Here is a 20,647-nt window from a genome sequence, read left to right as displayed (position 1 = left end):
CCAACCTTGTGTGAATGCTCTGAAAAGCTAATCATTTGCATATCACAGCATCTTCTTCCTGTCGGTTAAATTTCGCGTCTGTAGCACGTTATCTTCGTGGCGTAGCAATTTTAATGGCCAGTAGTGTAATTGAGGGTGTAGGCCCGTAGGGTACAACTGCTACTCTGAGATGAGAAGTTTGGTACAGGAGAGGAGATCGTGGCGGGCCGCATCAAAGTAGACAGAAGACTGATGACTCAAAAAAAAGAGCTTCTTTTAAAACTTTCGGGCTGACAGGCAGTGGTCGAAGTATAAAATTATTCACTGACGGTCTCTTCCTCCCCAAGCATTTGCCGATTTCTCTGAAAATTATTCCCGCTGATGTGGATGAAATGGCAGTTTTTGTACTTTGACCGCGGCCTCTCGTCGCGGAAGTTTTAACAGACATGTTTTAACTGTATATTAATTAGAAATTCTGCATGATGATTACCGATTATTGATCGTTTCACAATGGTGTATTTGCACCAGCATCGAACATAAATAAGTGACATTACCATCATCTGAAAGAAGGAAATGCAAATTTTCATTATTAGCATTCGAATGCACATGGTGTAAAGAAGGAGACATGTATTTTTTTGCTGTTTGACAAGATTATGGCACTACCGATCACTCTTAGGAGATGTTTGCTTGAGTACTGTCTTGACGTTAGTCAACTGGTGCAGATAATTTCGCGACGGACGAGTAGCCCATTCAGTCCGGAGAGTTTCATATTAAGGCAGCAAAAGTCAGAACGCAGGATCAGCCAGCAGTTGCAGTTACCGAAGTCAACGGTGGGGAAGGTTCTTCGGAATCGTCTGCAGTGCATCCCGCATACATCTGCTACTGATACAACAACTGTAGCCTAATCCGTATATATTATAAAAAGGAATGGATGTTTTTGTGTGTGTGTTTATGCGTGTGTGTGTGTGTGTGTGTGTGTGTGTGTGTGTGTGTGTGTGTGAGAGAGAGAGAGAGAGAGAGAGAGAGAGAGAGAGAGGGAGAGAGAGAGTGCGTGTGTGACTCCATACATATACAAAAAGGGATGTAGGGATGTGCGTGTGTGTGTGTGTGTGTGTGTTTCCCGTATCTGCTCCTAAACCACTGAACTGATTTCAAATAAACTTGGAACGTATATCCCTTACTGTCAGGCAAAAGTCGCTGTGGAGGTAAGAAATACCTACCAGTCATAGTTCAGGAGATAGAACGTCATAAAGAATGAGATGCGTGGAAAACTGCTCAATCATTATTGCTCAGTCATTACTGCTCAAATTATTACTTCTGAGCTACTAACTCCATTCGCAATGAATTTCGCAGACAGTATTCATATATACAGCTAAAGGAACCTACAAAATATATAACGGAACCGAAATAGTTCAGAAGATATGACGTCATAAACACTGAAATGCTTGAAAAACTGCCGCATAACGCGTGTCGTTTAAATTTATTACTTCTCTACTACAAAATGTATTCGCAGCATTTTTCCTAGACAGTATCCACATTTACCGTTGAGTTTTTCTACCAAAGTATATCACAGTAGGACACACTGCCCATGAGATATGACGTCATAAATATGCGTGAAAAATGCCGCATCATGCGTGAAGTTTTAATACATTTATTCTAAAACTACTGAGACGCTGCTACAGTCTAATCAACTTAAGGAAATACCGGATACCTGGCAGCGCTTTTGACAATTCTCAAATGTGGAGTGCAGACGGCTGTAGTGTTTTGAAGAAACGTTGCCATAGAGACGTTTACAAAATCGCACTTTAGACACGCAACGTACAGAAACTGTCCGGTGTCATCTCACACCGAGTCGACTGCAGGAGTACATACAAGGTTTCGTTTCTAATTTAAAAAATGGCAAAAATGAATATCCGGGCAATGCCGAATTTGTCAACTAGTTGTCGTATAAAAGAGGGAGGCGTTATGTAAAAATTGCATGGCCATTACCGAACAGGATGAGGGTTTGCTGAAGTATATGATTGTGAGTCACGAGCCGGAATTATATTTACATAAAAAAGTCAGTGTGCAGATATGAGGATACGAAATTGATAGCTGACAACCTAAAGACAACCTGTTTTGTACATTTTCGAAACGACCTGAGTTTGGCCTATTTGTCTTCGCCGAGACTACCCAGCAGATCCCATATAATTACTATTAATTTGAACTTGCTAGACGACTAACGTTCTTGGCTATTGAACGTAAAATCCTTCTTACTCCATAATTTACGTGGTAAAAGAGACGTACACAATAATTAACTTTGGAAAGCAAATTGCGCCATACATTAGGAACAACGTTAAGTATGGTCATTCCACTTAAGGTCGCTCTGGATAATTACGCCTAGATATTTTACCGCAGACGCTGTCTCCAGCTGTTTGTCATAAATAGTGTAGCTGTACAGTAGGGGATTTCTTTTCCTATATATGCACAATATGTTACATTTATTTACGTTCAGGATCAACTGCCAGTCTCTGCAGCATTCATCGATGTTCGTTAGACGATTTTTCTCATGTTTCGCCAGCTCGAATGGTTGGTATTGTCAAAGTTTCATGTTTCAGGGAATTTAGTTGTAGATGTGAATGTGCGAATAACAAGTAAAGAAATACTTTTTTCTGAAATCAACTAGGTTTCATTCAGGATTCCACTACATCATATTACTTCCCCCTCTTTTGGCTGCAAAACCCTATGTTTTAACACATACTCCTTTCAGTGGAACGACCTTACATAGCCTTACTGGGAAGCCCTGTATGCTTGCATGGTACCTAACACTCTACTGGTCGACGTCAAAACCAAAGTCAGTAGTGGCGCAACCTGCACGTAACCCCACTCTCCATTATTGCCAAATTTATTCAAGATGGCGTCCAAGATGGCGGCGATGGATATGGCATTGTCGCCATTATGACATGGCCGGAAGTTCAAATTTTGGCAGGAAGATAGGTCAATTAGGCTACCACCACTAACCTAACACCCTCCCCCTTTCCGTCTCCAAGATAATGGCGGGATGTTCGAATTCCAGGAGGACAATGCAACACACCACAGCTACCTCCACTAACCGAAGAAGTGGCGGCACAATAGATCACTTGGACTACCTCCACTAACCTAAGTCATCCGACCGCCACCTCTTCCTAGGAATTGGTGGGGAAAGAACTCAGCCTGTGCTGGGATGCTGGATAGGATGAAGGTAAGTTTCTATTTTGCAGGCAGTCTTTATTTAAACAATTTGATGCAGTAGCTCCGATCAGTGTGTCCACCATGACGTCTGGAGTCCTACTGACCTAGCACACAGTACTGCCACCAGAGTGCACATTCATCCCATGACGGTCTGGGGGAAAAATGGCGGAAAAATGCTTCAGCCTCTGTTGGGCTGATGGAGGGAGGAAGGAGTGTACTTTATTTATTTTGGAACAATTTATTTAGAGACAGATTTCACATAGTTTATTTATTACACTGAACAAAACACTACTCGTAAATCACCGAAATAATGCAGTACACTGATGTACAGACACACTCACTAATTATAAACTATCGAAATAATGCAAACAGTTTATTTAGTAACGGATTTCACGTAGTTTATTTATTACACTGATACTAAACACTCACCCCGGCGTGCTTGAGGTCACAGTAAATAGTCTACAGACCTTCAAACTACTTGTAAATCTCGAAATAATGCAGTACACTGATGTGTAGAGATGCAAATACCTCATAAATTGTCAAAATAATGCAGGTAAAAGGCTCTGCAAACACGCTTGGTAATCGTCAACTGTCGGAGTCATGCATGGCACAAGCTTGACACCTGTTCACAAAATAATGCAACAGACACGAAAACAATTCATAATTGTCAAAAGATAAAGTATGTGTAATGCTATGCAAACACTCTCACAGCGCTTAAACAGGTGAAAGTAACGCAGTGTACAAACACTCACTGCACGTAAAAACCGCTTTCGAACTATCGTCAGTCGCGACATATCAGCAAATTGCCCCCCTACAGAACTCCAAGGCGCACACCCCGGGCGGCGGGCTCACTCAAGTCCCATACGCCGTGCACAGGTGTTTACCATTGCTGGCGTGATACCTCTCTACCGTTGGGTAATGACGTCACAGCTCGCGCTATAGAAATCTGTTCCAACGTGTCCCAGAACAGCACAGGCTGCACTGTTCCCAGTGATACTAATGGGACATGCGAGCTGCATCTAGCCATGCACGCGTTTAGAGCTAAGTGTGGCTGATTCAGTACCGCAAAATGCTCACGTAGCTACACACCATCGCAAGCGCATCTAAAAGGTTCACATTGTTATACTGATGTCACATGGCTATGTAAATAAGAGCCAAGTCGATCTCTCGGAAATTGTATAGTGTCACAAAAGCTAATGGTTGCTTTTGTAGAAGCTTTCATGATGTCTCGGCTTGTCTGCATGAAAATTCTTGTCCTAACAGTATTTGTTTACGAAAATAGCCCAGAGTAACGCAGAATGCATTCCCCCTGATGGTCCTAATGTGGCATCCCATCCATTACGTTTTAACCCTCCCTGGAAATGGTTAAGTCCTACTTTCAACAAACATCTCTGAAATGCAACCGTTCTCACCACTATGTCGAGGCTCCCATGTCCTGGCACAAAGGATGTCTTGTAAATGAATGGAACAGTCTGATGGGCTCTTACTGAATTTACCCGACAAATTACTGATGCTGCCGGTGTGTAAGCACTGTCCGCATTTTTCTTTCTGCAGACGAGACTTTCAGCGGCAAAAACCTATTTTGTACAGATAGCCTTATTGCACTGACAGTTAAACTCTGCAAAGTGACCTACAGATCAGCAAATATGGTAAGACAGTTGCTCAATTACACTGCTCTGCCACTGAGAACAGAAGCTTGAATATTAGAGTGTGAAACCGATATACAACCCGGCAATATATCATCGTTTATCATGTCGATGTAGAAACATACAATTCGTATCCTGAGCCATAAAAAATCGCCCCTTTTGGATCATGCATATAGCTATTGGCTGCCAGACACTCGTACACATACCACGAAGACAGACAGCATAAGCACATGCACCGTAGGTATACTCCTCACTGCACTAGATATTTCCCTTGACGTCAGGCGGTCATCCACTCCTGACATGTGACCAGAGCGCCCTCAGCAGACCGAAGTCACCCTCAGAACTGTTGTACAAAGTTGTGGTCGGCTAATACCAGTGTCCATGATGTAGCAGATTCCAAATCATCCCTATAATTTACAAAGTCACCTAAGGTGTTTCTCATGTCTACAGAACCAGCAAACGTGTCTTCCACCTGTCTTTCTCCTGTTAGATGCACACACCACACTCAATGTTCCCTCAACTAAATAAAGGCACGAAATTTACAGAAGCAGACAACAGAACAATTTACATGGGAGGGAATAATGGTTCAGCGTAAACACATGTCCATAATGAATCTTCTCAAATTTCCACGTGATCACGAAAGCTGTCTGACACATACTAAGTATTAGTTAGGACGACACAGTTAAGTCAGCCACATTCCTGCACCCCAACAGGCCTCTCCATTCTGGCAGTTCCTACCATTAGCCGGAAACGTGAATCATTCCCGCCACAGGTCACCGGCGCTGCGCACCAATAAGGCATAGGCAGAAACATCATCCTAGGAAGCCGGCCACATATATTTTTTATCACTGTACTTACAAATAAATATTACGATCGCGGTCTCAATTTGACGACATTCGACAATGAGCGAAGTATCAGAAATACACCCTGCTGACGGCTGTGGCTCTCGAGATGGAAATATGTGTACCATTCTTATGACTTGACAGTTCAGGCTGCAGTTCTGAATTGATTTGATTTGATTTTTTATTGGTCCAGTTTTATCATGTAGCACAAATTGTACAATTGATATTGGGCAGGTCAAAGATAAGTTACAATAATACATAGTATTAGCAATTAAAATTAGGTACCTACTACAATTAATTTTGTTACTTATTCAGAAATTCTCTGACAGAATAGAAACAGTGCTTTATTAGAAATGCCTTTAGTTTAGCTTTAAATATTGGATGAGTAGTATTTTTTATTTCCTCTGGTATCTTATTGTGTAGTATTACACCAATGTTAATTATGCTCCTCTGATAGGTGGTTGTTCTGTGATATTTGTGATGTATATTTAATTCCCTTCTGGTACTATAGTTGTGTACACTTTTGTTCTGTAGCAGTTTGCCTATTTTCAGGAGGTAGTCCCTAGTGAACAAGATAGCTTCATAAATGAATAAACTTGGAACATTTAGAACACCAAGCTCAGTAAAATGGGATTTACAGGACTCCATCTTTTTAAGGCCACAAATTATTCTTAAAGCTCTTTTTTGCATTCTAAAAACCTTTACACTGCGACTTGAGTATCCCCAGAAAATGATCCCATATTGGATTAGTGAGTGGAACTGTGCATAGTATGCCTGCTGTACTGTTGTTTTGCTTGTTGTAGCCTTTAAAATTCTTAGGCCATAGCACACAGAAGATAGTTTTCTACACAAGTTATTTATATGTGTGTCCTACTTTAAGTCTTGCTGAACCCAAAGACAGCGTTAGATCAGAAGTCCGACACAGTTCCGTTAGTTCACTTAGTTCAGCTCAGGCTCCAGTTTGAACTGTGTCAGACTGGTAGACCAAATTCGCTCCAGTAGTTCACTTATCTTAGTTCAGGCTCCAATTCCGACCTTCTCCTCCTTAGAGCCCTGTTTACACTTACTACATAGTTTTATTGTTTTTGCACACTTTATTTACTGTACCCTTATCTAAATATTTCTTTCGCATCATAAGAATTCATTTTTGTTAATAGTTAAATGAGTTTTTCCTTTTGCCGGACCCTGTCAGAAAAGAAACGCCAGATAAACACTCTTGGTGACAATGCGAATATTTTAATTTTTAGAGTTTCCCACTACCCAACTTCCCAAGTAAAGGCTTGGGTTATAATTAAATGCATTCAGCCCTTCCTAATTGAAAGATTGCACGTGCAAAAAAAAAAAAAAAAAAAAAAAACACGTATTAGAAATACACACACTGGATCTGTTCCTAAAGTTCATTTAGTTTTTGCAGGCGATAAATTTAGCTGCAAATTTATTAGTTAAAGGGTTTTCCTCAGGACTCTTCTTTATTGGTACTTTAACAGTAAAAATGAACTATGTAGTTTCTTTTTAACTAGTTCGTCGAACTACTTCCGTAAGAAGAATTTGTGGATTTGGCAACTTAAGGGTGTAATTTGTGAGCATGTTGTACTGTTGCTTAAGAGTAAAATGAACAATCTTCACTTTAGCAACAAGAATCACAGCGAATAATCAACTGATGTACATTATACCAACTTGAATCATTCATTTTTCAGATGTTGGTAGCTCCCATTTTATCACAAATCTCTGACACGCATCGCTCTTGTAGCGAAGTTGGAGTACAGTTGAGTGCGATACGTGTTAGAGTGAGGATCTTGCGAAGCATTTTGGAAATATGTTGCTAATCGCGATTCGTAAAGTTAGTTCCGATAATTTTCTAGACACATCTCAGTTTGTTTGTAAATAATATTGGGTTTTAATATTAATTATGTCTTATATGGTTTAAGTATTACGTTAGGGAATGTTTTTGTGGGAACTTCTTGAAAGATTTCTTCCATTGTTCAAATCACACTTCAGAGACTGTTGCATATGTTTGTTTTGCCGCAGGTCAAAAAACGCGGATTGAAGAATGGCTAAATGAAGCTAAATTTATGTCTCATCACAGTTTAAATAGTTACCAAAAGAATTTAAATTGAAACAAAATGACAAAACAAGAGGCTGATCTTACGACAAATATGACAGAACTTGCGCGACAGTGGAATTTTCGCGTCAAGGCAGATACATTGCCCGGAGAATCAGTTTGTGTGGTTGGAAATTGTGAACAGTTGGGCAATTGGAAGAGCAGCGAAGCTGTCCAGCTTACTAAAGTATTGGATTCGGGGGACGGGTAAGTATTAATGTATTTTGCTAAGTTCTGTTTACTGTGTTATTTTGTCTGAGTCTGCACCAAATTAAGAAAGTTTTTCATCAAACCCCTTTCTCTTTTTTGGTAAAGAATAAATTAGTAGTGATGCTAGTTTCTTGCTGATTATCACATACTGTGTTGATAACTTGGAATCCTCACTGTGTCATACCAGTAATTATATTTTTTTCACTTGTGTGTTTTGCCAACAAGGATCGCACAGTTTACTAAATAAACTGTGGTTATTGGTGCAAAAAGTAAAAATGGTCTTCAGAAAAACATACAAAATCGTAGCTTGGTACAGGAGGGAGTTTAAGCATACAGGTGTACAGTATACTTTCATTTCATGTCCAGTCATAGGGGATTTGACTAAATATAAAAAACAACTAAATCTGTGGATAGCTTTTTCTACCCTGCAAAGGATTTCTTTTTTATTGTATAATCGTTTGTGAACTCAAACTGATGTTTACTGTGTAGATTTTTTGGCCTTTTGTTGTTGCTTAATGACGTTTATGTGCAATTGTGGTATGCCTTTATGACAGTCAGGGCAGGTTAATAAATAAATATTGATTGTCCTAGTATGAAACATCAGTGAGGACATGAAGTGTAAAGTTAGAGCCTGGATACATCTTCTAAATCCTGAAGACTTAGACCTGTTGGTGTTTGGTCTCTTTGTGTTCAGCCTTAATGATCCAGTAATGTGGTATATAATGATTGATGAATGCTGCCTTACCTTTTTTGTGCCATATTTGTATTGTTTCAAGAGTGGTGCAGTTTCTGGACCATCTAATGCACTATGTCACTAGTCATTTTCATTTAGTACTCGGACCTATTGTTCTGAATCAGTAAGAGTCTGAAGACATCAGATCACTAACATTTCCCATCCAGCCATGGCAAACTTTGCCGATTAAACAGTTTCTGTGGAAGCACTTCAGTAGATGTTGAAGAACTGCACAGCATTGGCAAGGAAAAGTTTGTTTCCTCTGCAACACTGCTCTCTCATTGTGGTAGATTGTGTTCAAAGCAGAAGTTTGCTCCCCCTCTAGAATATCTAAACAATTGTAAGTTTAGTATTTATTTCAGTAATAGAGAAAGGTGATGTCCGTTATGGTGAATGACTACAAAAATAGCAAATTTTAATTTGAATTTCTCATTCATAAATACCAACCCATTCAATGTAATCCATTGTGTTGTCACATTTCTAGAATTCATTTTCTCATGGTTTAACCATTCTCAGGGCCTTATCATTCATTTTTGTACCATATTTCTTTCACATTGATATGGGCATAGGAGTTCCACAGGTATTTGTCGAGCAGGTGTGTGGCAGTGGTAAACTTTTAAGGGCCTTTGTGTATTGGAAAACAGCATTTGTTTCCTAAGGTAAAATATTCAGCCATTTTATTGCCTTTGTAACTCAAACTGCCTTTGGAATCCCATAACAAAATGTTTCTTGCTTTTGGGGAGTTTCTGATCCTGAACACAACTGTATTTGCTTTCTCCCATAGAAATGTATAGGCGTAGTCCATATCAATTCAGGCAGGCTAGGAAAAAAATCTTACCTTCATAGTCTCGGATGTTATTGAATTTAGCATTTGTTAAAATGAAGAACTAAGTGTGGAATACATAATTTTTTTTGTTTTCTACAAAAAAAAAGTCTTCTCTGAGATGTAGCCCTCCAAGGATGACACTGTGCGTACCATTTTGAAGATGCAAATTTTGGTAAAAATTTTAAAATGCTGTATCTCCGGAACAGTTCTAGATATTAAGTTTTTTTTGAAAGATAATTGCTTTATGATTACGAATAAATCAGTTTGGAAGGTAGGAGACGAGGTACTGGCAGAAGTAAAGCTGTGAGGACGGGGCGTGAGTCATGCTTGGGTAGCTCAGTGGTAGAGCACTTGCCCACGAAAGGCAAAGGTCCCAAGTTCGAGTCTCGGTCCGGCACACAGTTTTAATCTGCCAGGAAGTTTCATTTCAACTAAAATTATGTTCCACTGCTTCAGTATCTTCCTTCAATATATAGTGATGCCTTCCTGTTGAACCAATAGGAACTGGAGCACTTACAGTCTTCAAAACATTGTGAACAGGAAGTGAGCACTGATGGTGTTGATGCTGTCCCTCAGCTGGAAACCTATGTGCAGCTACCATGTGGTAGCATGAAGTTCGCTACAATTTTGTTTAACTCATAAGTGGTGTCTATAATCTCTGCAATCCACACAAGCCACAAACATCCCCCTTCTATGTCTTCCAGAGCAAGGGTCTATAAAGACAGTCCTCCGTTTCCAGGGCAGTCACCACATTCTTGAAACAAACAAATCTCTTTCTTTACGTCACAGACTATTAATGACTTCACACGCCCAACCAAGGTGTCACATGTCCAGTAAGTTCTTCAAAGTTATCATACAAAGTTAAAACACATAAACAGACATCTCTAGGTGGGTGTGGAACTACTGACTTTGGTTGCAGTGCATAAAATTTTGATCTTCCAATATGTGAAGTTGTAGAGTTGCTCTTATAAATTGCAAAAGTTTCTTTAATACTGCAAGTCCTGTACCTCTTCACTTTCACAACTTTTTGACCTTCAGCTGTTACAGTTATAGTGTCTTTTTGTTGGCACTCTGGCAAGAACAGTCCCATTTATCTTCCAGATAAAATGACTGCACTATGTGAACTTGAGCTGCTTGACTGGCACTTCTGAAGGGAAAAAAAAAAAAAAATCTGTAAATTATATATTGTCACAGGTTTGAATCCTGCCTTTGGCATGGATGTATGTGATGTCCTTTGGTTAGTTAGGTTTAAGTAGTTCTAAGTTCTAGGGGACTGATGACCTCAGATGTTAAGTCCCATCCTGCTCAGAGCCATTTGAACCATCTGTAAATTATAAAAAAATTCAAAAGGTGACAGTAAAAGAACTTCGACAGGCCTGTCCAAATGGAGGATACCATTGTAATCATAAAGCAATTATCTTTCAAATAAAAAAACTCTAAATAAATATCTAGAACTGTTACAGAGATACAGCATTTTAAAAAATTTTCTGAAATCCGCATCTTTAAAATGGTGTTTGCAGTGTCATCTTTGGAGGCCTGTAATTCCCCCCTCCCCCCCTTACTTACATCAACTAAATTCAATAACATCTGGCACTGTGGAGGTAACCTCCCTGCCTGAAGTGATAAATGTTATGCCTATGCCAGTATGTGTATATCATCAATGTATTGGATAACTAACTGTTTGAGCTATAAAATGTGGCGTGTTATAAATTTGTTACAGGTGCACGTGGTCTGGTGTTGTCGATATACCATTGCAAGCAGTTGAATACCGTTATTTTATATGTGTTGTAATTGAGCCAGATGTGGCAATCTCTCATGAGAAAAGAGTAATAATTCGACGCTGGGAGACTCATTGGCAACCTCGCATTATTCCAAAGAATGGTAATTTTTTCTTGTTGCGTAGAAGTAAATTCTTATGAAACTTCCTGGCAGATTAAAATTGTGTGCCGGACCTAGACTCGATCTTGGGACATTTGCCTTTTACGGGCAAGTGCTCTATCGTCTGAGTGAGGTACTGGTGGAAATAAAGCTGTGAGGATGGGGCATGAATCGTACTTGGGTAGCTCAGATGGTAGAGTACTTGCCCGCAAAAGGCAAAGGTTCCAAGTTCGAGTTTGTCTGGCACACAGTTTTAATCTGCCAGGAAGTTTCATATCAGTGCACACTCCACTGCAGATTGAATATTTCATTCTGAAAGTAAAGTCTTAGATTCTAATAAATGTTTTGGAGCTTGTGAAATGAGGTTTTGATAGTTTTTTACTGGTAATATTACTGATATGGTATTGTGGTCACCTAGGAATGTTTAGATAGTTTGTGGTTTGTGCATTGTATATAATTTAAAGGCAACAGTTTGGAATTGAATTAATACTTCCAACTCATGTTTGTTTGTTCAGCTAATGGAAAGATTATCTTACCATACCAGCGTCTTTATCATGAGAATTTTCTCATAGTGTATGTTATTTAACAAGGATAATGGAAAATAGTTCAGAGGAGCGTGTTGGTTTTTCCATTTGTTCTACTTCTGGTACTGTTTTCACTTATGAAACCAGTGAATTTGTTCTGATTTTATTTTAGTGACTTCAAATGTTGAGACACAAGTGGAGGATGAAACTTTTGGTTTCCATGATGATTATTCAATGGTTGATAGAGGTTGGCTGACAAGTGAAACTGTGATTCAGTTTAAAATCTTCAACAGTGCATTACAGTTCTGCAGAAGGAAATATCTAGATAAAAAGGTACCTTCTTTGCTTACTTTTTGTCAGATGCGAGATAATATTGAGTTATTATTCCAAGTATGTAGAAGAAGATCAAGCATTAAGAGGTTTCATTATGTAGATTCTTGTTTTTATTTACATGAAATGAATTTGTAAACTGCATTCCGTGCCCCTCCCCCTCCTCTCTCTCTCTCTCTCTCTCTCTCTCTCTCTCTCTCTCTCTCTCTCTCTCTCTCTTTACACACACACACACACACACACACACACACACACACACACACACATTTTGCATGGTGTATTGGGATTTGTTATTGTTATAGTTTCAATAAACATCACTACTGAGAAGCTTACGGTTATCATTTTATAACTTTTTTTTTGAAAAAGATATCTCCCTGGATGTAACAAAGGTATTTATTTTCACTAGTTTATTTTAAAAAAATTAGAAAGTTGCTCTTGTGCAACACTCAAGACATTAACTGAAAAGAAGAAAGAATTCACTCTGAAAACAGATATGGTATTTATTAATTTTAAGAATTCTTACAATGCAGTTGATAGAGGATAACTTTGAACAATCCTGGATAAATGTAATATCCATCACATATCCATAGAAACAATTCCGAACATGTACAGCCAAAATGTGATTGCGGTCACATCTGAATGACAGCTGTCGGAATCGTTCACCAAGCAGTTGGACTGGGATGTTGCCTCTGACCACTTCTATTTGACACACAAAATCAGTGGATGAAGACTGAATCCCAACAGCAAAATAAAGATATGCAGACAAACTGTCCTAAGCACGATACTGTTTGCAAACAACCAGGTACTTATCAACCTCAGCTATATTTTAGAAAATGACATGCAACACAGAAGCATAAACTTCACGAAAGTCACAGGAAAAATAAATAGCACCTTCAGATAATCTCTCATTCAGTGGCACACCATACTAAAGCTGTACAACACCACGGCCAAACCTACCCTCTTTTATGGCAGTGGAGTTTTGACACTCCATAGAAATGACAAATGGAATCCCAAGATGTGGTTAATGAGGAGAACAGCTGGCTTCGCACAATGGGACAAGAAAAGATGTGATGACGTCTTTTAGGATCTTGAAGTGAAACCAAGTCTCAGCACTGTACTGGACTACAGAATACCTTGGGGAAAAAATGCAACAGATGAAGACCTACTAAATCCCTTGAAAATTATCAGCACAGAGACAGAAGAGTTGTAGGAGGTGGATTGAGGCCATAATGGGCCACTAGACCTACTACTGGATAGAAAGGAAAGATGATTTGCTTATTTTTATATAAGCCACTGTAAGCATACTTTCATATGTTTTATAAAAGTAAACTGTCAGATCCTACATGGAAGTCTTTGTTCACTAGCAAACAAACTGAAAGGAAAATATGTACTGTACAGCAGCTAATAGGCCTCGTGCAACTCACTGTATATCCGTCATTTGGTGACCAATTGCTGTGCGATAGAGATAAGAGCTGGCAACTGTACACAAACAACGGGATAAACTTGAACATTTGATACCATGCGTTGGCTTTGAGCTGTAACTTCATTTGGTTAAGATGTTAAATCCGTAAGCATCCTGAGATTAAGTATTATCTATAGTTGTCTCAGTATCTGGAGAAAACTGTGACTGACTTTTACATGAAATGTGAATTATATGTGCAATTTATATTTTAATGAAATTGTAGGTAACTAATTACTATGTTATGTTTTGTAATTGTGTGACGTCCTTTCATCTGTTTCTGTGGTGCACTCCTTTTTTTTATATTGTATATAACAGGGTTGCCACAGGTTCTGGAAATCAGGTAGTTTCGAACACGTCTGGGAAATTTGGAGGGGGGAAAAAACACTGGGAAGATCTCATTTTTGTTTAAGTAGATGAAATGGTTTATTTACTGAGGTGTCATCCATGATCACTGGCTGGGTGCAGCTGAGCTGCTGACAAGAGGCAGGGAGGCGTGAGTAGTGGTTTCTTTGGCTCTGATTCTCTGTGACTGTAGACGCAGTGGCAGGGGACAGTTGCCATGTATGCACGAGTTGCGTCAGAGTGATTTTTGTGCGTGCGTGCGCAGCGGCGGGGGGGGGGGGGGGGGGGGGAGGGTAATGCAGCGGATTTTTGTGGTTTATCCATGAACCCAGGACTGCAGTGCTCCTCAGCAGGCCAGAGACCATGGGCGATGGATTTCAGGAATTGTGACTATCTCACTGCAATATGTTGTACAGTGCAGCATTTTATAGACATTTTATTTGTTGTAATACATTTTGGCGCTTAAGTAGGAGTTCATACCTTAGGAAGTATGCATGATAAGAAGAAGAAAATTGTGCCAGTCGCTGGCAGTTAGTACACTATGTACTCGTATATTTCTCAAAAGAAAAATCACACAATACCTGTAAAAAAATAGGTGTAACAAATGGATAATAACCAATAATAATGAACGTAGTACAACCAACATTTTATTGGCGGTCACCTACAATGTTGGTTTACACAATTCTTCTTTGTGTTATACACTCCTGTCAAGAGGCCAACTTTTTTTCTGAAATCAGTGAAGGTACTTTAAATCCATCTTGCCACTTCCAAGGAAATGCGTATTTTTGTCATAAAATGTGATTTGTTATTGAAGTAAAAAACATCCATGGTCTTAATGAAACACACATACCATTTGGATTACTTTCTCTATCTAAAAACACTTCATCACAAAAGATGTTAATGTTGGTACTTAATATTTTTATTCACACCAGGAACACCATTTTCTTGCAAGTTTTTTTAGATGTTTCCTGTTTCCACTATTGTTTATTGTACCACAGCTGCAAAGACAGATTGTCAACATACATCTTCACTTACCCTTCAAATCTCAACATTTGTCAGGGAAAAATGCTAAAAGTTGTCCGGAAATCGGGGAAATATCAGGAAATTTCACTTGGTGAAACTTGTGGCAACCCTGTAATATCTGTGGTATACAGTTTCTTTGGTTACTTGTTTTGATTTGTGATCTTGATGTATTATTTTTTACAACATGAATCCAAAATTGAATATTCAGTGTTGTGGAATGAGGGGGGGGGGGATGTGGAATCAGCTGTTAAATTAATGGAAATGCTAGGTGTCATTGGAGAGGATTGTAAATGTAACCTGTGACAATAATATGTGATTGACAAAGGTGTTGTGTCAATGTTTTTCTGATGGCTACATTTAGAGATGTTTCTGGAATAATTAGTGGTGGTCCATCAAGTGGGGTCATGGTTGGAAAGGTCAAGATTCAGTGTTTATGTAATAGTTATGGTGTTGCACAGTGCACTAATTTATTTATCAGTCCTCTGTTAAAAATGCCTTGCACGTAACGGGCGTTTCTTAAAGCACAGTAATTGATTGGTTTCATTCTTAGTGTTTAAGTTGATTGGTGAATTGTGTTATTTAATTATTGTTCACCATATTTTTTATGTATTTGAATCTCTCTCTCTCATTCATGGGAAATTTGGTGTTGGTAAGTTTAATTCTTTGTTTTGATGAAGTTGTTTTTGTTATGAAAGTTTTGGCCTCACTATATTGGTATCAATGTTTTCTTTGGAGCTATACAGGTCAACTGATGTTATTGATGCTGTTTCGTTAGTTTTCACGATTCTTAGCTGTGTGTATTTGTGTTGCCTTTTGGCTTTTTGTAGTGTTATCTGTTTTAGTATATTTTTTTATATGTATCAGTCTTTCAGGTTGAGCTGTATGGGTTAACTGATGTTGTCAGTACCAGTTAGTTTATTCATCCTAATTGTGCTTTTTTTGCTTTGCTGCAACTTCAGTTTGCCGTGGTTCTGTTGTTGCATTTTGTAGATGTTACTTTTGTTGTGATTTTCAGTTATGTCTGATTTTTAGTTTATTTGGCACAGAGACAGCAGGCCTCGAGAGTATCAGCTCTGTGGGGTTTATAACTTCCTAACTCCAATAGGAGTGGAGATATAGCAGAAATATGTTTTTTTCCAGCCCCTGCTGTATAGGTTGCCATGCATGACAGCATGATGTGTGGGAACGGTATCGGCCTGCCAAATCAGCCTGCATTGCAGGGCAGCATACATATTGGGCAAGTTTTCACGGCCCTGTTGGGTAGGCTGCTCTGCATGATAGGTTGTGTTGTGCTGCAGTAGTATTGGCCTGCTTTGTCTGGATATATGAATGATACATCTTGGGTATCTTGTGTGGCATCTTGGGACTTGATATTATATTCAGAGATGAGGGATGGGTGATATTGAATGCCCTGAATTAGCCAAGCAGTATTGAATTTTAAATTGCTGTTAAGCCACTTGGAAATGTTGCAGTGGCCATTAGAGATCAGTGTTCCTTTTTTTTTTTTAAAAAAAAATGTGATAAACAATGGGTAATCATGTAGTTTTAATTATCACCTCCAAAAAATCAAGCTGCAATGATGAAACTTAGTGATACTGTTAGTCCTTCTTTTCTCTGCATACACATGCTACAGTGCAACACATTTTTCCCAGTAACGGCTGACTTGGCCAAGACTTTTCTTATAAAATTTGAGGTAAGAGGAAGAATTCACTAGGTGCCATGTCAGAATAATATGAGGGGTGAGGCAAAATTTATAACACTTCCTCTTGACAGCCTCCTATAACATCTTCAGGAGATGTTGGTAATATGCTTCACTGATGGTATGCTCCTTAAGAGCCTAATCTGTTAGAGCTATACCATGATAGTCCCATAAAACACTCATCATCTTCATTGCCCATTTTCCTCCTATGTCTTGGAACTGCAGTGATTCCCGCAGCACTCATCCATAGTGAATAGTTTGCTGAAGAATTCATTTGGATTGGCCTGATACCAGTGCAACATTTTCAGTGCTGCCTTAGTTTGACAGGCTTTTTACGTATGTGTGTAAGCAGTCGCGGAACTCGGCAAGCAACCTATCTCATATTAAAAATGTTGTGCAAGATGTTGAAACCTGATCTGCAACTGGTTTTGACTTTTTCAACTATTATCTTAATTCTGATATCAATCGCAGCACACTGCACTTACATTTCTTAGACAATGGTTCAAATCCACATCTGACCTTCCTGATTTAGGTTTCCCCTGGTTTCTCTAAATTGCTCCAGGCAAGTGCCAGAATGGTTCCTTTGAAAGGGTATGGTCAATTTCCTTTCCTGACCTTTAAACAATCGGAGCTTGTGCTCTTTGTATAATGACCTTGTTGTTGATGCGACATTAAGCCATAATCTTTGTACCTGCCCCTTCTCATGCAGTTTCTGTTTCTTCACAGATAGATGTTATGCCGCTTTGTTCATCATTTGTGCTTGTTTGAGCACACTGGATGCACCTGTGCCACCTGACCGCTGTGTCAAGTGATGATGCCATACACTTCCACCACTTGGGTGTGGATTATTGCTGCAGTGTTCCACTTAAAATGTAGGAAGCAAATTACCACATAAGACGCCACTTCATCAATGTTGTGTGTGTGGTTTTGTTTTGGGTCTTGCAACAATGTGGGATTACAGTGTGTACCTGGACTGCAAACTAGCAAACTACGAATTACGTAACTTCAGTTTTTTGGGATGATGATTAAAACTTTCTGACTGCCAGTAGGCAATATGCATAAATAATTTTTTTATATTTTTGTACAGTTTTTGTTCATTTGATGCAGTAGTATGTGAAATGGAAAATGTGGCCTTCTTATCTCAAACTGACATTCTAGATCTGAAAATAATACAACCCAATGCTTGTCTTATGGCAGCTTTGACGTTTACTGATTAATTCTAGCCACAAAGTGTGTATTGTAATAAAACTTTACTGACCTCAATCCATACATTGGGTTTCGAGGAAGAAGCCACGAAGTGTAGACTACATGATGAGGAGGATGAAACTGCACGACATCCAATTTTCCAATGTAAAGTTCTGGAGGGCAAAAAGACACAGAATATTCAGGTCAGTAGAGCCTGAAGAAATCGTGTCTAATAAGGAAATATTTTTTAGAGGGTCTTCTGCTAGTCTTAAGGCTACTGGTTGGTTTTATTAGAATCACAGGGGGTGAAACAGCACAGTAAACTCAGTTTCGGTCTGGGCAACAGTGGGCGAAGACCACTGTTGTTTTTGTCTCCTTGCATTAATAAAATGAAGTGTGAGAAAGAGCCAACAAGATTGCAGCAATAATGTGGTTGTTTTTTCATACATTCAACATAATTATCAGAAGCCTAAGTTTGGAAGCTAAAGAAATTCTCATCTTAAGACAGGACTGTGTGAATGTAAAAGAAAATGAAATTTACTCGTAAACGCAATTCAGATAGTAGATTTCTGCTTGACAGATGTATGTTCAAAAATTCCATTGAGCAATTTGTGGTAGGTACTGGCTTGTGGATTTTACCCTATTATGAGAAGATTATAACATGTAGTAATGACCTATAACATGCACTTCATTCCATAATCAGTATAGGACAAATACACATAAAGCACACTGATAATAGTTCCTTTGATATTCCACACCAGGTCGCTGTCACTAGTCGGAGTATCATTAGTATCTCTGGCAGTCACTGTCACTGTCAACAGAACCTCTCCCCAAGTATGGAGCACTGGAGGAAGGGGTAGCTTAAGAGAATCGCTGTTCCGATCATCTTCATTCCCACACGCGTGACCAGCCGTGCTATGGCTGCTGCAAAGGAGGGTGCGGTTGGACTATTTCTCGTTGAACACACAGAAAGGATACAATGACTTCAATTGTATTCTGTTGCTTATACATGGATTTGTTAAGGTGAGGTGGAGGACAGCTGTAATGAAAATAATCAACTATCATTGTCAACGGTGTGCGGCTAGAGTGTGGGCATGGCAAAGCAGCGGTGGTGGTGACGTCAGGATCCACAAGATTGGTTGCAGGTCATCGTGATGTACTGGTGGTCCCAATGGCAAGGAAGCCTTCAAGTGAGAGTCATGATGTGATTGTAGCTGTGTCCATGTCTCTTGGCTTTTTGTAACTACAAAAGAAATTTCGGATGACAAATCTGTTCTCAATTTGACGTACCTCATGCCGCTACTCAGTCACGAGGAAATTGTTGACTATTTTGACCTGGATGTCATCGAGCAGAAAGTGCTGCACTTCTAGTTGAAACTCGAAAGTGTTTTCAGTGTTTGAGCGAGGTGACGTGTTATCGGGCTATTAAGGGATTAGACAAAGTGCATCAGTCAGGCTAGTTTGTGTGTCATCGGTTTGGGTGATGTCGCATAAGGTCCAAGTTAGTTTTAAGCAGTCGACCACCACAGTGGTAGGCTTATGATGAAGCAGTATGTTGAAAATGTTGGTACCTCATCTGATAACTTTGGAGGCTGGTGTAAGGTGTTTGTAGTGTGGGGAAGATAGTGTCATCCTGGAGCATGACATAGTCACAGTCTGCTCATTTGCTACCAACAGAGATTTTTGGAGAACTGTGCACCTGTCAAGGTGTACTCCTGAGCTGTGATGTGTTGTCTGGCTCGTGTGACAAGAGTGAGGAGTTCTGAAGTCTTTGTCGTGGTACTAGGAGAATGAAGTCTACAGGCAGTGTGAGTGACTCAGTGTAGAGGATATCTGTGAGGGAGGCATGGAGATTGTCTTTGTGGGATGTGCATGGACCTAATAGCACCAAGGTCTGTCCAGAAACTGCCAAGACAAATGAGGGCAGCTTTAAGTGTACAGAGCCTTTGTTCCACAAGGCTGTTGCTTTAGGGACAAAATACTGTTTTGCAGTAACATCATATACCACAGAGATAGTTCATTAATGGGACCAATTCAGACTGTCATTCTTGGACAGTGATTGTAGAGATTGGGCAGATGAAACATGATATCCGTGTGTTGACAAATGTTCTTGCTGTCACCTCTGTCATAATGTCCTTGAGGGGAACGGCTTCCTCCCAGCGCATCAGAGAGATGATGACGGACGGAGAGTATTTAACGATAGTCTTCATACTTGAGAAGAGGTCCTACCAGGCCAATATGGAGATGTTGAAATGGAACTTTTGGAATATCAGAATTATTGAGTGGCAACTGTGCAGGATGACCCACTTTTCTGTGCTGGTAGGCTGTACACGTACATGTCCAATCTCGGCAATTCTTTTCGATGTTAGACCGTATGAACCAGACAATGATGAGTTGTGTTGATGGATGTATGCCAGGGTGTAACAGATTGGGAATTTGGTCAACAACTTTGCTGCTCTGGCAGGCTGTGCATGTATGTGCCCAGTCTCGGCAATTCTTTTCGTCATTAGGCCATACAAATTGGCCTGTGACAAGTCGCATCAGCTGGTGTGTGCCAAGATGTGACGATTGTGAAGTTGGTCGATTATGATCTTCCTCATTGATGTGGGCACGAGAGGTCAATTTTCATTTTGCGAAACATCCTATGGTACTTGCAT

At 39.6% G+C, this 20,647-nt stretch overlaps 1 protein-coding gene across 3 annotated transcripts in view; it reads left to right on the top strand.

Annotated features, from left to right (window-relative positions):
• LOC124615703 (glycerophosphocholine phosphodiesterase GPCPD1-like) overlaps positions 1–20,647 on the top strand; it is a 274,793-nt gene that overhangs the window by 197,920 nt on the left and 56,226 nt on the right. Inside the window, exons 1-4 of one of the 3 annotated variants that reach the window (XM_047143745.1) lie at positions 3,079–3,199; positions 7,706–7,985; positions 11,268–11,428; positions 12,122–12,282. In XM_047143745.1, coding sequence (XP_046999701.1) covers positions 7,801–7,985; positions 11,268–11,428; positions 12,122–12,282 — 507 coding nt within the window. In that variant the 5' untranslated portion in view covers positions 3,079–3,199; positions 7,706–7,800. Of the gene's footprint in view, positions 1–3,078; positions 3,200–7,406; positions 7,518–7,705; positions 7,986–11,267; positions 11,429–12,121; positions 12,283–20,647 lie in introns of those variants that run through there. The other 2 variants (XM_047143744.1, XM_047143743.1) reach the window with 2 other exon arrangements.

The sequence above is a fragment of the Schistocerca americana genome, chromosome 5, assembly GCF_021461395.2.
Source record: "Schistocerca americana isolate TAMUIC-IGC-003095 chromosome 5, iqSchAmer2.1, whole genome shotgun sequence".
NCBI lineage: Eukaryota > Metazoa > Arthropoda > Insecta > Orthoptera > Acrididae > Schistocerca > Schistocerca americana.
This window is presented reverse-complemented; position numbering and strand designations above follow the sequence as displayed.